Source organism: Budorcas taxicolor, chromosome 23 (genome assembly GCF_023091745.1).
Source record: "Budorcas taxicolor isolate Tak-1 chromosome 23, Takin1.1, whole genome shotgun sequence".
NCBI classification, from domain to species: domain Eukaryota; kingdom Metazoa; phylum Chordata; class Mammalia; order Artiodactyla; family Bovidae; genus Budorcas; species Budorcas taxicolor.
In genome coordinates this window covers 13,899,145-13,911,488 of record NC_068932.1, presented here as the reverse complement: position 1 = coordinate 13,911,488, position 12,344 = coordinate 13,899,145, and the positions used below count along the sequence as shown (strand labels likewise).

Sequence of the window (12,344 nt, the reverse complement as noted above, 5' to 3'; positions counted from 1 at the left end):
AGTTGAGTTTCACATTCTTAATGAATTAATTGCAGTTTGGAACTGCCAAAAGACACCAACCAAACTGAACAATTTCATACAGACAAACAAAACAGTAAGTTTGTTTAAACCCTAAAGAAGTTTTTGAACATGTCACTCTCTTATTGAAACTTCCTAGGAGGATGGTTTGTGTATCAGCAGAGGAATGAAGTCCACAATAACTGTGGCATTGAGATATACTACCAAACCGACATGCAGAGCACCTCAGAGAACATGTTTCTGGAGCTCTTCTGTCAGATCATCTCCGAGCCTTGCTTCAACACCCTGCGCACCAAGGAGCAACTGGGTGAGTGGGCAGCGGGGCACAGCAGGACACCTCACTCCTTGAGGAACAGCTGTTATGCTCAAGAACATCCGCCACATGTACAGCTCCCCGTCATGATGCCTGTGGGGACTCCACTTCTAGAAGATAAGCAGTTACTATCTCCTGGACAGTAGAGCAGTTCTTAAGGAGATGACATGTGTTTACCTCACATACGTGTCTGTATAAAGATCATTTTGGGTGGGGGAAAAGGATGCTAAGGGCAGGCTGTTGCGGGTGACAAGGTGGGAAGCAAGCCATCCAGAGAAGCTTAGATTTACTGAATTTTGGGTTCCTTACGAGGTCAGGTATTTTTTATTCATCTTTGTATCCCAAGCCTGGGGCACATAGAAGGTACACATAGAAGTCACAGTAAGTGTCTTTTGAGGACATGTTTCGGGCAGTTTTAGGCACTGTTAAAAGCCTTGGAGATCCTGGAAAATTTGATCAATTTGATCAAAAAGAGCAAGCCCCAGTAATGTGCTTTGAATAACCAATGAAAAAGGATTTGGATGAGTCTCTTAAAGTAACAATCTTTTTTTAAACTACCACCATGATATATGCTGGACTGCAAAAATGGGTAAATTTTAGATGGTCTTTCCCTTCATGAAACTCAGTCTCATCAGGAAGGCAGACCTGTAAGGAATAATCGTAGTACAGTGTGGCAAACGCTACTAAGAGTGTTCACACTCTAAAGGCGATGCTGAAGGTAGTGAGGTGTGGTTCAGGGCAGAGCGGAGGAGGCAAGCCCCAGGTGCGTTTAGGAAAGATACAGATGGGAGGTAGCAGAGGAGCTCACAATGGGAAATGACCTTCAGTTACTTGGTCTCTAAAGATTTGCAGCCTGAGTGAAGTCAATCCAGGGGTAGGTTATCTAACAAGAAATGCAATAGTGAAGGCAAGTTCACATAAGGAACTTGGATGTGAAAGGACACCAAGCTAGGTCAATGGTTAGGGGATGAAATGAGTCCAGCATTTCATAGGGATGAGAATAACTTTATCATGGATTGAAGGGGATTAACTGACAGACAGTGAGGCACTTGGGAATAGTGAATAATGAATAGGGGTTTGTGACCTCCAGCTCTCCAACTGTTCTTCAGAGAGCTTGTCTGCCCTGTCCTTAGGCACTGAAGATATTTTCATTGCTGATTTCTTCAGAGGTGATTGATATAAAGCCCTAAAGTAGATTGTATTTGCTCTGACGGGATAATTTTTGAAAGATTAAAAGTGACCGATGTCTGAGATGCCGTGGTCCCGACTGGCTGGTGTTTGTGTTTCAGGCTACATCGTCTTCAGCGGGCCACGCAGAGCCAACGGCATACAGGGCTTGCGGTTTATCATCCAGTCAGAAAAGCCACCTCACTACCTAGAAAGCAGAGTGGAAGCTTTCTTAATTACCATGGAAAAGTCCATAGAGGACATGACAGAAGAGGCCTTCCAAAAACACATCCAAGCATTAGCAATCCGTCGACTAGACAAACCAAAGAAGCTATCTGCAGAGTGTGCTAAATACTGGGGGGAGATCATCTCCCAGCAGTACAATTTTGACAGAGGTAAGGCATGATCAGGGCCCCCACATTCATGCCATGGAAGTGAAACATTTGAGGGCGTTGATGCCATTCTGCAAAATGGTGTTCATTTCATAGGTGATGTTTCAGGACAGTTTGGGACGAGGTGGTAGTACTTCTAAAGGACTTATATTTAATGTAACAACAATTTCCTATTAGGAAATTTTTTTTCTCTCTCTCTTTCCAAAACTAGAGCTGAATCTATCTATATCTCATCACAGTGCACTAATAGTAAATCTGATTTCACTTTACTCAGTATGCCTCTGAGACTGAGCAGATATGTAGGCATCTATTTCTCATAGCTCTAAACAGAAAATGTGCAGGTTGAACTCTCTTGAGACAAGTGCTGTCCTAGAGGCACCAGGGTTCAAACATCTGCCTTTAAGGATCTCCCCAGATTTGTCAGAGCTGTACTCCCCAAAGTCTCCTGCTTCTCAGGGTCCTTTACCTTAGAGCAGAGATTAACTTCAGCTACACTCGAAGTCAGAAGGGTTGGGTCGTGTTCTCATTCTGACAGAGACAAGCCAAAGTTCGGCCAGGTTGCCTTTTTGGGGCCTCCGTTTCCTTACCTGTAATTTTTCTAGCAGTTGGATTCATTGTTAATGATAATAGTAACTACCAATTACTGAGCATTTGCCCTGTACCCTGGTATTATGTGATTGTCAATTAGGTGGTTTTTATACCCAGTTTCCAGATGAAGAAACTGAGGCTCAGAAAACCTGAAGTGGCTAGACCAGGAACCAACAGCTCACCCGTAGACAGCCAGTGTATCCTCTTACTTTTTACTTGAAATTTTTTCCCTTACTACTTGCAGGAGCAATTGATCACTCAAAAAGATGGATATTTAAGAGTGTTGGAGTGAAGAATATTGTCATTTAGTGTAGTATTCTGGGCTGCTTAAAATGGAAATATTAATAAATTCTTGTTTGATTTCTTTTTCAGATAATATAGAAGTTGCCTATTTGAAGACACTTACCAAGGAAGATATTATCAAATTCTATAAGGTAAATTCACTTTACATATTTAGACTTTGACCAGTAAGAAAATGTTACATGCTTTGTGTTGCGTGTTGCCACTTTGAACCCATTCAGGCAGGACTTATGAAGGCATTTTTATGGATTTAAGTATTTTCGAGACTTACTACTGTTAGGAAAAAGAGACAGTCCTATTGAACTCAGTACTGTTGTCCTCTCCATCTGAACCGAGGACTGTGGTGGCCCTTCCCAGCTTCCAGACCCACCTACTTAGGTTACTCTCTTGTTTTTTCTCTCTGTTCCCCACGCCAACCCACAGAGAGCATTGAGGAGCTTATCACGGGCAGAAAGAACAAGGAAAGCAAATAGAACTTGAGAATCAGAGTCTTTTCCAGTCTCTGCCAACTATAAATACAGAATTTATAGAAGAGTAGCATAAATTTTAAATGGGCATAGAATGTGTGTAATAACCATGCTAAGTGCAGAGATTAAAAATTTTTGTAGCAATTGAGCTGTACCTAAAGGGTTGCATATATTGTTTGTAATATACTGAGGCATCTAATTTGTGTAAAATACTTTTATGTCTATTTTTTAGGGCAAGGAACAAAATTCTACTCTGTAATTACCATAGTGCCTTAGAATTATACCTTAGCTGGTGTCCTGAGCCACATCTCCTGGTTCATACCTGATTTGTTAGACACCACGGTTTTCATCAGGAGTTCAGTCCTGCCTTGTGCTGTCATCTCTGGAAGGGATAGTATCTGCTTTTCAAGGTCATTTTTCAGGGGTATCTCTTAGCTGTCAATACAGGAGTCGTATTTGTAGTTCTTATTAGAGTGACTTTGAAATTAATTGTGCAGTGAAGGCTAATCATTTCTAATCCCCTGCTGTTGGTGCTGTGTGGGAGAGTGAGGAAAAGCAAACGACTCCTGAGTTGGAAGTGCTGATAGTTCCATAGAGGAAAGGGTGACTGCACCATCTACCAGTTATTATACCTATTCTTCCCCCGCCAGAGCCTGTGCAGAAGGCAAGGCTCCTGGTCTCTGTATGTGCAAACAGATATTGATACAGCTAGTAACACCTTAGCAAGAAGAAAGAAAGTTGCAATTTTAGGTTCAAAATTTGACAGTAAATGACTGTTTACTGTTTTCCTAACAGTATTTTGAATGTACCTTTCTCATCAATGGGATCTGAGCCATTTTTGACTGTGGAGATGGCTGACTGATCAAGTTACCATCATCTTTAGCTCCCTTGCATTGTGTAGAGCAAAACGACTCTCATCTAAACAACTGTTGCTCTTTTGCAGTGATAGTCTTTTAAAAAACATGTATTTTGACAAGAGGGAGGCTAGGCCTATGAACGAATATTGCATATCTGGAAAACCTGTGTACCTTCCACTCGGTTTTGCTGTGAACCCAAACTGCTTTGAAAAATAAAATCCATTAAAATATCTGTATATGTGTATGTATGTAGTAAAAACACACATATTTTAAAAATAAAAACTATATAAAATAAGATTCTGTTCTGATATATTGGGTTGGCCAAAAAATTTGTATGGCTTTTCCCATAATATCTTGTGCTTTTCATCCAACTCAGTATAACCGCAAGTAGTCTTTGTGTCTGTGAAGAGAGAAGTGCGGTAGGACTGTGAGGGACAGAGTTGGGTGTGGGAGCAGGGCTCCGGGACACGTGTCGGCTGCCAGGCAGAAAGCCATCCCGAGCCCTGCTCAGAACGGCCGGCCTCACTCCATGGTCGGAGTGGGGCAGGAATGGAAGCATATGGCCCGTGAGCACAGACTCGGGGCTTAGCTCCATCACCAGCTAGCTAGTTTTGTGACCCTGGCCAAATTCTATAAGCTTCCTTATTTATGAAATAGAGATTAATTGGAGTATTCATTGAAATGAGGTATGTAAAGCGATTGGCACTTAGCAGCATTTATTAAATAGTCTCTATTGTTGTTATCACTTTATTAGTAATACTCAACTTTAGGGTTTTTAAATAGTTTAATCAAAATGCTTCAAATAAGAGTATATTTTCCTCCTTGATGTTATAAAGTAGCTATTGTGATTGATTTACTATTTAAGACAGTTACACTTTGTGAGGTTGGTTACTTGTTCTCATTTTGCCTGTAAAAGAGGGTGCTCATGTTCAGCACTTTTTGGTTTCTAAGACTTTTATTTTAAGATGTTTATTAGTTACGTGTGTTCAAAAAGCATGATAAGCTAATATACGGTGATGTTTCCAGAAGAAATGAAGATTTGTCTTTGCTTCCACAAATTCTATTATTTGAAATTACAAGTGGTACCTGATTGTTGAATTCGTGAAAATAACGGTTATAAGATGACTTTCTTGTCTTAAAAAGTGAGAGTATTTATTACCAAGCTTACACTAAGTCCCGAACAAGGTTTCCCTAACACACTTGTGTTCTGTAAGATACTAATGGGGTACCTAGAAAAAGGAGTTTTGTGACCATGGAAGCTTGAGAATGACTCTTCTTTATTCTCATTCTTGGGGAATCACAGAGCATGTTAGGTTTTAAAAAATTCCAAGAGGGACTTCCCTGGTGGTCCAGTGGCTAAGATTCTGCACTTCCACTGCAGGGGCATGGGTTCAGTCCCTAGTTGGGGAACTTAAGATCCTGCATACCGTGCAATGCAGAAAAAAAAAAAAAAAGTTCTAGGAACCCCATAGTAAAGATTTATTTAGCCCAATATTTGTTTAGTTTTGATTAACAAAATATTTCCTTAACTGATTTCACTATGGACACTTTTTGTTGTTCAGAATACCTGTAAATATCTCTTGGGGCTCTAGTGTTCCTTAGAATAGAGTTTGCAAGAAAATGCAATTGGTTGGTTTTTAGAAAAATGCGGATTGTCCAAAGTTGGTCAGGAAATTGAACAGTCTGAAACTGAGGAGGATGTTCTATAACCTACATAGGTTAAGAGGGCAATGAGGGTTTGGGTGAAAAGAGATCAAGACCACATCTTTGGGGTGGGGTGGGGTAGGAGTTGGGGGGAGGCTTGGGAGGGAGGGGACATATGTATATACCTGTGGCTGATTCATGTTGATGTTTGGCAGAAACCAACATGGTATTTTAAAGCAATTGTCCTCCAATTAAATAAATTTAAATTAAAACAAAGAAAGAATACATCTTTGGAAGCAAACTTGACTCCAAGATGCTCTCAGATGAGACAAACCTGGGCTGAGCTCCTAAAAGAGGCTGTTCTGCCAGCTTTGCTATGCAGCTTCAGCAAGGCTTCCATTTCAGCTGCACAGGACCAGGCTTACAGTAACTGTTCCGTAAATAACTGTGAGTCAGTCTGACTTTGCTGCTAGTCTCTTCCTCTAACGATACAAAACATTACTTCGGGCTGAGGCATCAGGGGAAGCTTCATCACAACTGAAGTCTTCCTTTTGGAAAAGACATAAATATGGCCCTATCATTAAGGGAAGAGTGAGGAGACACTTCCCCACAGGATCCTTCTGCCAGTGTACCGCTCCTGGCATTTTTGGTAATGACTAAGGGGAGTCCCTCCAGGCCATGTGGTGGAATTGAGAGAACAAGCATACATGCCTCACTTCTGGCCCCGTCCCCTTAGGAGTTGTGTGGCTCAGCAAGTTGTTACGTGTCTCTGTGTCTTAGAGTCTGAGTCTCCAGAACTGGAATCATGGTGGTGCTTAGCTTAAGAAAACCAAGTGGTCTAACACAGGGAAGAGGCTGATACAAGGCGACAGTCAAGAGATGTGAGTTCTCTTCTCTTCTGGTAGGGGAGGAGCCGCAGCAGTGCCCTGGTGCAGAACCTGGGGAGGTTCCTGCGGAGCGGGCATTGTGGTCGTCCCTTAACTGAGCTCAGGCCATTGTCTCTGCACCCACCTCAGATCACTGGGTGCAGCCCTGGCCACACCCTGATGAGTACTAGGCTGGGTTTTTAATCCCAGTCCAGGTGCTTATTGGCCATAGGAGCAGGAGCAGTCCAGTTTTCTCAATGTACGATGGGGTTAAGAATAATTCCTGCCTGCCCTCCTGATGTTTGTAGAGTTTACAGGAAATGCCGTAAGGGAGGGGAAAGAAAGGGACGCAGCTTTTCTGTTTCTGACTGTGTGCAAGATGACTCTTTATGGTTGTAAGACAGCACCTCATTTTACGTTCCCTGGTGGGGCTAAAGGGTGACCTTGCTCTTCTTTCCACCCAGGAAATGTTGGCGGTGGATGCCCCGAGGAGACATAAGGTATCCGTTCATGTTCTTGCCAGAGAAATGGATTCTTGTAAGTACTGAGAATTGACTTTTTAAAAGGGTGTCTTTAGGCACATGATAGCTATCCCATGCCGTAGCCACATCCCTTAGAGAGCACCAGGAAGTAAAGGGGTGCAGAAGGGGAGCTACCTGGAGACAGGGTCTGCTCTGTCAAGGCAAGAATTAGGGGAAAAGGGAAACGAAGCCATGCAGGGACGAGCCGGCACCAGATGGCACAGTGCCGAGCTGGCCGCAGCTCTGTCAGAGAGCACGCCAGCGCTGGCAGGACGTCTCCGAGGGGGCGATATGGGGCCACGGCACGTGGGGAGGGAGGTGAGCAGTCTGTCTGCTCAGTTCTTCCCATCTCCTGTCTCTGACTGGCTTGGCTGATGACTCCCCTGACTTTCTTTGTGGTTTTACTGGGTCCTTCTGGGTGGCCAGAGCCTCAGGGACCAGTGAGGTCAGAGCCGGGCAGTAAAGCAGCTCCAGCCAAGGCTGTTCAAGCACAGTGCGGTCCTGAACCATCACTGGGGACCTTCTGGACAAGAGGCAGGACAAGCTGTCAGGCCTTGGGAGCACACAGCCTGAAAGGATCTGAGAGGCACATAAACTGGGCCTGAGGCATTTTTTTAGGGGTTTGGTTTTGTTTGTTTGCTCTTGTGTACAAATAGCAGTGAGTGCAAAGCATTAAACCTTTCTTTTTTTTTTTTATACAGGTCCTGTGGTTGGAGAGTTCCCATGTCAAAATGACATAAATTTGTCACAAGCACCAGCTTTGCCACAAGTAAGAAACATAAGTGTCGTGTTAGCTTGCACTGTTAGAGGACTTCCTACCTAAGAGGAGCTTGTTCGCCAGGACACATAAGACCAGAGGTTTCGGGGCACCAGGTATCGGGGCACGTGCTTCAGGCCCCCTCAAAGTCCAGGCTGCCGTTCCTTCACTCTCCATCGGGGAGGACCGGTGGCTTTGCCCTTGTCGGCCTCCTCTGCTAGCTTGAACAGTTGTGTTACTCTGCAGTGAGTTGTCTCCAGCCACATTTGTCCCCGCATTTTCCTTGGTGCTTGCGCATTTTAATCATTTTGACCAGTTGGCATTTACTTGGAGGAGGAGGAAGCTGGTAGTATAAGCAGGCCCTCGCCAGGTGGGCACACTGGCCTCTGCCACTCCACCCAGGCCACAGTCCTGAGCCCTTGATGTGCCCGACCTTGAGCACCTAGGGGAAGCCAGAAGTCTTCCCTCTGACCCAGAGACTCACTGGGAACTCTCACCATAGGTCTGTATAGGCCCTCTGACCCTACTGATCCAGGAAGAGTCAGCAGGTATAATGTGTAATACATGGTGCAGAAACTAGTGTGTATATGCAACAATAAAGTTTATATCCTGTTCAGTCTGCTTAAATACACTAAGAGAAAACTGTTGTGTTTTTTTTTGCAGCCTGAAGTGATTCAGAACATGACTGAGTTCAAGCGTGGTTTGCCACTGTTCCCCCTTGTGAAACCGCATATTAACTTCATGGCTGCAAAACTCTGAAGATTCCCCATGGGCGGGAAAGTGCAAGTGGATGCATTCCTGAGTCTTCCAAGGGCTAGGAAAACCATCTTGGCCACTTTAATAGTTTCTTGTTCACTATTAGAGAGACACAGAGGAAAAAAAGAAAAAAAAAACTTGTCAAATGTCATTATGTAGAAATATTAAAAATCCAGAGTAATTAAATTACAAAATCTTACAGATGTAGAATATTTTTAAAATACATGCCTCTTAAATATTTTAAAAGTTTTCATTACTAAGAGAAATGTCCCTTATATAACAATACTTAAAATGATGAATGATATTCCTATAGAATCTTCCTTCCTTATTCTGTAAAATAGTCACTTGTCAGAGAAAAATATGTTAGCTTTTTTCTAAAAGCCTCCTAGGTTGACAGAAAAGACTTCAAAACATATAGAAAGATAATACATTTTTAAAAATTGTTTCTCAATTTGCTTTCTACTTAATAGTTTCATGTAAATAATGGAGAACATTACATTTGGCAGATAATGAACAAAGCAATGTAATTTTCTTTTATTAGTGAAATTGCTGATTAAGGCATGGTTTTAATCTTTTTATAAAATTTGAACATGTTTTTTATTCAAACTAGTAAAATGCTGGAAAACTCTAGAACACCCTACTTATTTAGAGTGCTAGAAATACAGACTTACCTGACATCAATTTTGTCCCAAACTGAATTTCTCAGGATTACTGTGATTTGTTTCTTTCTGATTGAATTATATTGACATTCTTATTCATAGTTGGTTTGCAGTGTTCCATCAGTGTCACTTTTTTCCCATCAACACGTTGCTGTATTTATTTAACAAAGACAGATAGGGTCAACTTCAGATCCCACTGAGTGTGTGACATGCTTTTCCAACATCAGCTATTCTAAATGTCTGTAACTTTTTACTATGGCAAAATCACAGTCAGTATTCCAACCAAAATATTTGTCCCATTGTGAATATAAAAGGCAACATGTACAAAGACACCTTTTGGGGGGTACAAAAAGGAAAGCTTTGGATTCTTAAATAGTGTGATCTCCATAGAGACACTAATCCCCGTTTGGCTCCCAGTCTAATATTGCCTTAAGTGTTAAGTTGTTTTTTGAATATATAAATACAAACACACAGATGATGACTGGCGTGAGCTTTTAAAAAATATTTTTGCTTCATGAGATACAGTTATAGATGAAATTGTTACTGTATATTTAACAGCCATTTTGAAATATTTACTGTTATTAAAACTTAAAGAGAAATTGCAAACACATAGGCACTAGTAACAGTAAGTGGTCCTGTTGACTAACTCAGGCGAAGTAAAGAATAGTATTTTCCAGGGACATTTTACCTCCATGTGAGTCGATTTGCCAGGACTTCTTTCTGTGGAGTCACGTCTCTTTCACATCTTAAGTTTCACATTTGCCATTTTTCCTAATAATCTGAATTTGGGGCAAGAATGATAATCACAACCGTGGAGGCTGCTTTTGAAAGCGGGGCTCCATTTCTACTGTCAGATAAATGTGGTGCTGTAACTGTCTTTTTATCCCTACCTTCAAGAGCTTCCTTGTACGAAGCTTGTCTTTGTCCATCAGAAGGTGTGTGAGTCACCGTCACTCCCTTCTGGTTTTATGCATTTGTAGACTATGCAGCTTTTCATCAAACTGCAAATATATATGAGGGATCAAAAATGAGTCCTGAGTGTATAAATCTACCACTGGAAGAGTAAATGACCCACCTAAACCTTTTCTGTGGAAAATTATGTGCTATTGGGTAACTTGGCTCTTTACAAAAGTGGGGGGTGAAATTTGAGTGTCATTTTTATGGGAAAGTCACGTGAAGAGCTCTGGAAGGCATCCCAGGTAGTCTCCAGGAAAGTGTGGCTGCTGGTGAGTGCGCTCCAGTCTTGTCTGCTGTCCACGTAGGACCTCCAGCCACTGTTGGCTCACTCAGGCTGACTTACACCTTCAGCTAAATAGGTCCAAATTGTAGTCCATGAGCAATAACAGACTGCCTGGACACTGCTCTTTCCTCAGTGTAAAGGAGGTTTGTGAAACACATTCAGGTGTCATTACCCGTGACTTTTTAAAACGTCTTTTTCACGAGTTGATGTGCAGGGAGAGCATGTGACGCAGCCAGTAGGGGCGGAGGGCTAGGGTGACCCTGTTTACAATAAATTGCCTGGTTTTCACCTCTGGAGTTCGCATTTGTATTATTTTTACAGTTTTCGGTGACCGATCCTCAGCCTGCCTCTCAACATCCCGATTTGACAATGTTTCTTGTTTTTTCGTTGTTCCTAATGCAAAAAGCAGTGGGTTGGTTGGTTGGTTGTTTGTTTTTAAGTGAATCTAGGTAACAGTGATTTACTGATACCTCTTGAGTCAATTTCACAATCTTAAGAGCAGATCACTCTGGTAAAATAGAAATATTGATGTTAGAGGCTGAACTCGTTGCTGTGAGTATTGTCATTGACCCCAGATCCAGAAAGATTTGTCCTGGGCATTACAGGGAGGAAAATTTTAAAGGTAGAAAAAATACTTCTCTCCTCTACAGCTAGGTTTCTGCATCTTCCTGCCACATCTCTAGCAAATGCCTTGTCCGATCCCTGGCTTCTTACTCCCTGGGCAAAATAATCTTTCTACTCAGGTGGTTACCAGCTGGCTCAACAGGGCTTTTCAAGAGGAACTCTGCTCGTTAGTCAGTTTCCAACCTAGGACAGTAGAAAACGGCACACAGTCAGCTTTGTGCCCGGAAGACATGGCTGCACTCTCTGAGGGCCACGAGCCACCCCAGGCTTTGTGAGTTGGTGCAGTTTCCCCTCTCACGATGCAGTGTGTGTGGGGAATCGCCTGGTCTGCTTCCCATGTTTGCAGGGTGTTTATAGCAGAAACCAGGGATTCTCACAGACTCATCTTCCCTTGTAAGATATCTTGCCCTCTTAACCCCATAGGCTCCTGGATCCCTAGTATTCTGTGCTGCCCATCTGATGTTCGTTCATTGACCTTGTCAGCCTGAACATGGGACAGTCCATGGTGTCTTGTGGCAAAGCTTATTGGTAGTATGAATTGCTGCTTTTCTCTTTTCAGAGATAATAACAGCATTTTGAATAGTTCAAACCCTAAATTAACATTAACTGACATTGTAAAGCACTTTGTAGACTACAGACACCATCATCATCCTCATCCCAGGTTTTCAGAGGTGAAAATAGGCTCAGAAGGTTTGAACAGTTTGCCCAGGACCGTGTGGGAAGCGCAGATTGAAACCTCCACTCAGATCTTTAAATGCTAGTTCTCATTGTTCCGTGTGGATTTCTTGTAATAACAGGTTCAGTTGCTGAGTCACTTCTGACTCAAACCCCACGAACTGCAGCACGCCAGGCTTCCCTGTCCTCCACTCTCTCCCAGCGTTTGTTAAAGCTCAGATTTTTAATCACTAGTTCTCACTGTTCTATGGAGATTTCCTGTAATAATAGGTACCAAGTCTATTAAGGTACCTGTGGAACAAAGTAGAAAAGTGGTTACCTTTACACTTGTATGAAGCTTTATTTTTTTCACAGATAACCTCCTTAGTCTCCCGTCCTTTGCCTGTTTTGAAGGGAGTAAAACCAGGTCTCAGAGTCTGTGTGGCTGTCCTCCGGTCCGGCCTGTGTCATTTCCCCTCTCCTGGGCTCCCCTGTGGCCAGTTAACCTCCGCAGCATGCAG

At 42.6% G+C, this 12,344-nt stretch overlaps 1 protein-coding gene across 1 annotated transcript in view; it reads left to right on the top strand.

Annotated features, from left to right (window-relative positions):
- Positions 1-8,860, top strand: part of IDE (insulin degrading enzyme) — a 94,851-nt gene extending 85,991 nt beyond the window's left edge. Inside the window, exons 20-25 of the mRNA XM_052660662.1 lie at positions 158-325; positions 1,621-1,893; positions 2,851-2,912; positions 7,077-7,149; positions 7,835-7,902; positions 8,554-8,860. Of these exons, the coding sequence (XP_052516622.1) occupies positions 158-325; positions 1,621-1,893; positions 2,851-2,912; positions 7,077-7,149; positions 7,835-7,902; positions 8,554-8,649 (740 nt within the window). The 3' untranslated portion in view covers positions 8,650-8,860. The remainder of the gene's footprint in view (positions 1-157; positions 326-1,620; positions 1,894-2,850; positions 2,913-7,076; positions 7,150-7,834; positions 7,903-8,553) is intronic.
- Positions 8,861-12,344: the final 3,484 nt, after the last annotated feature.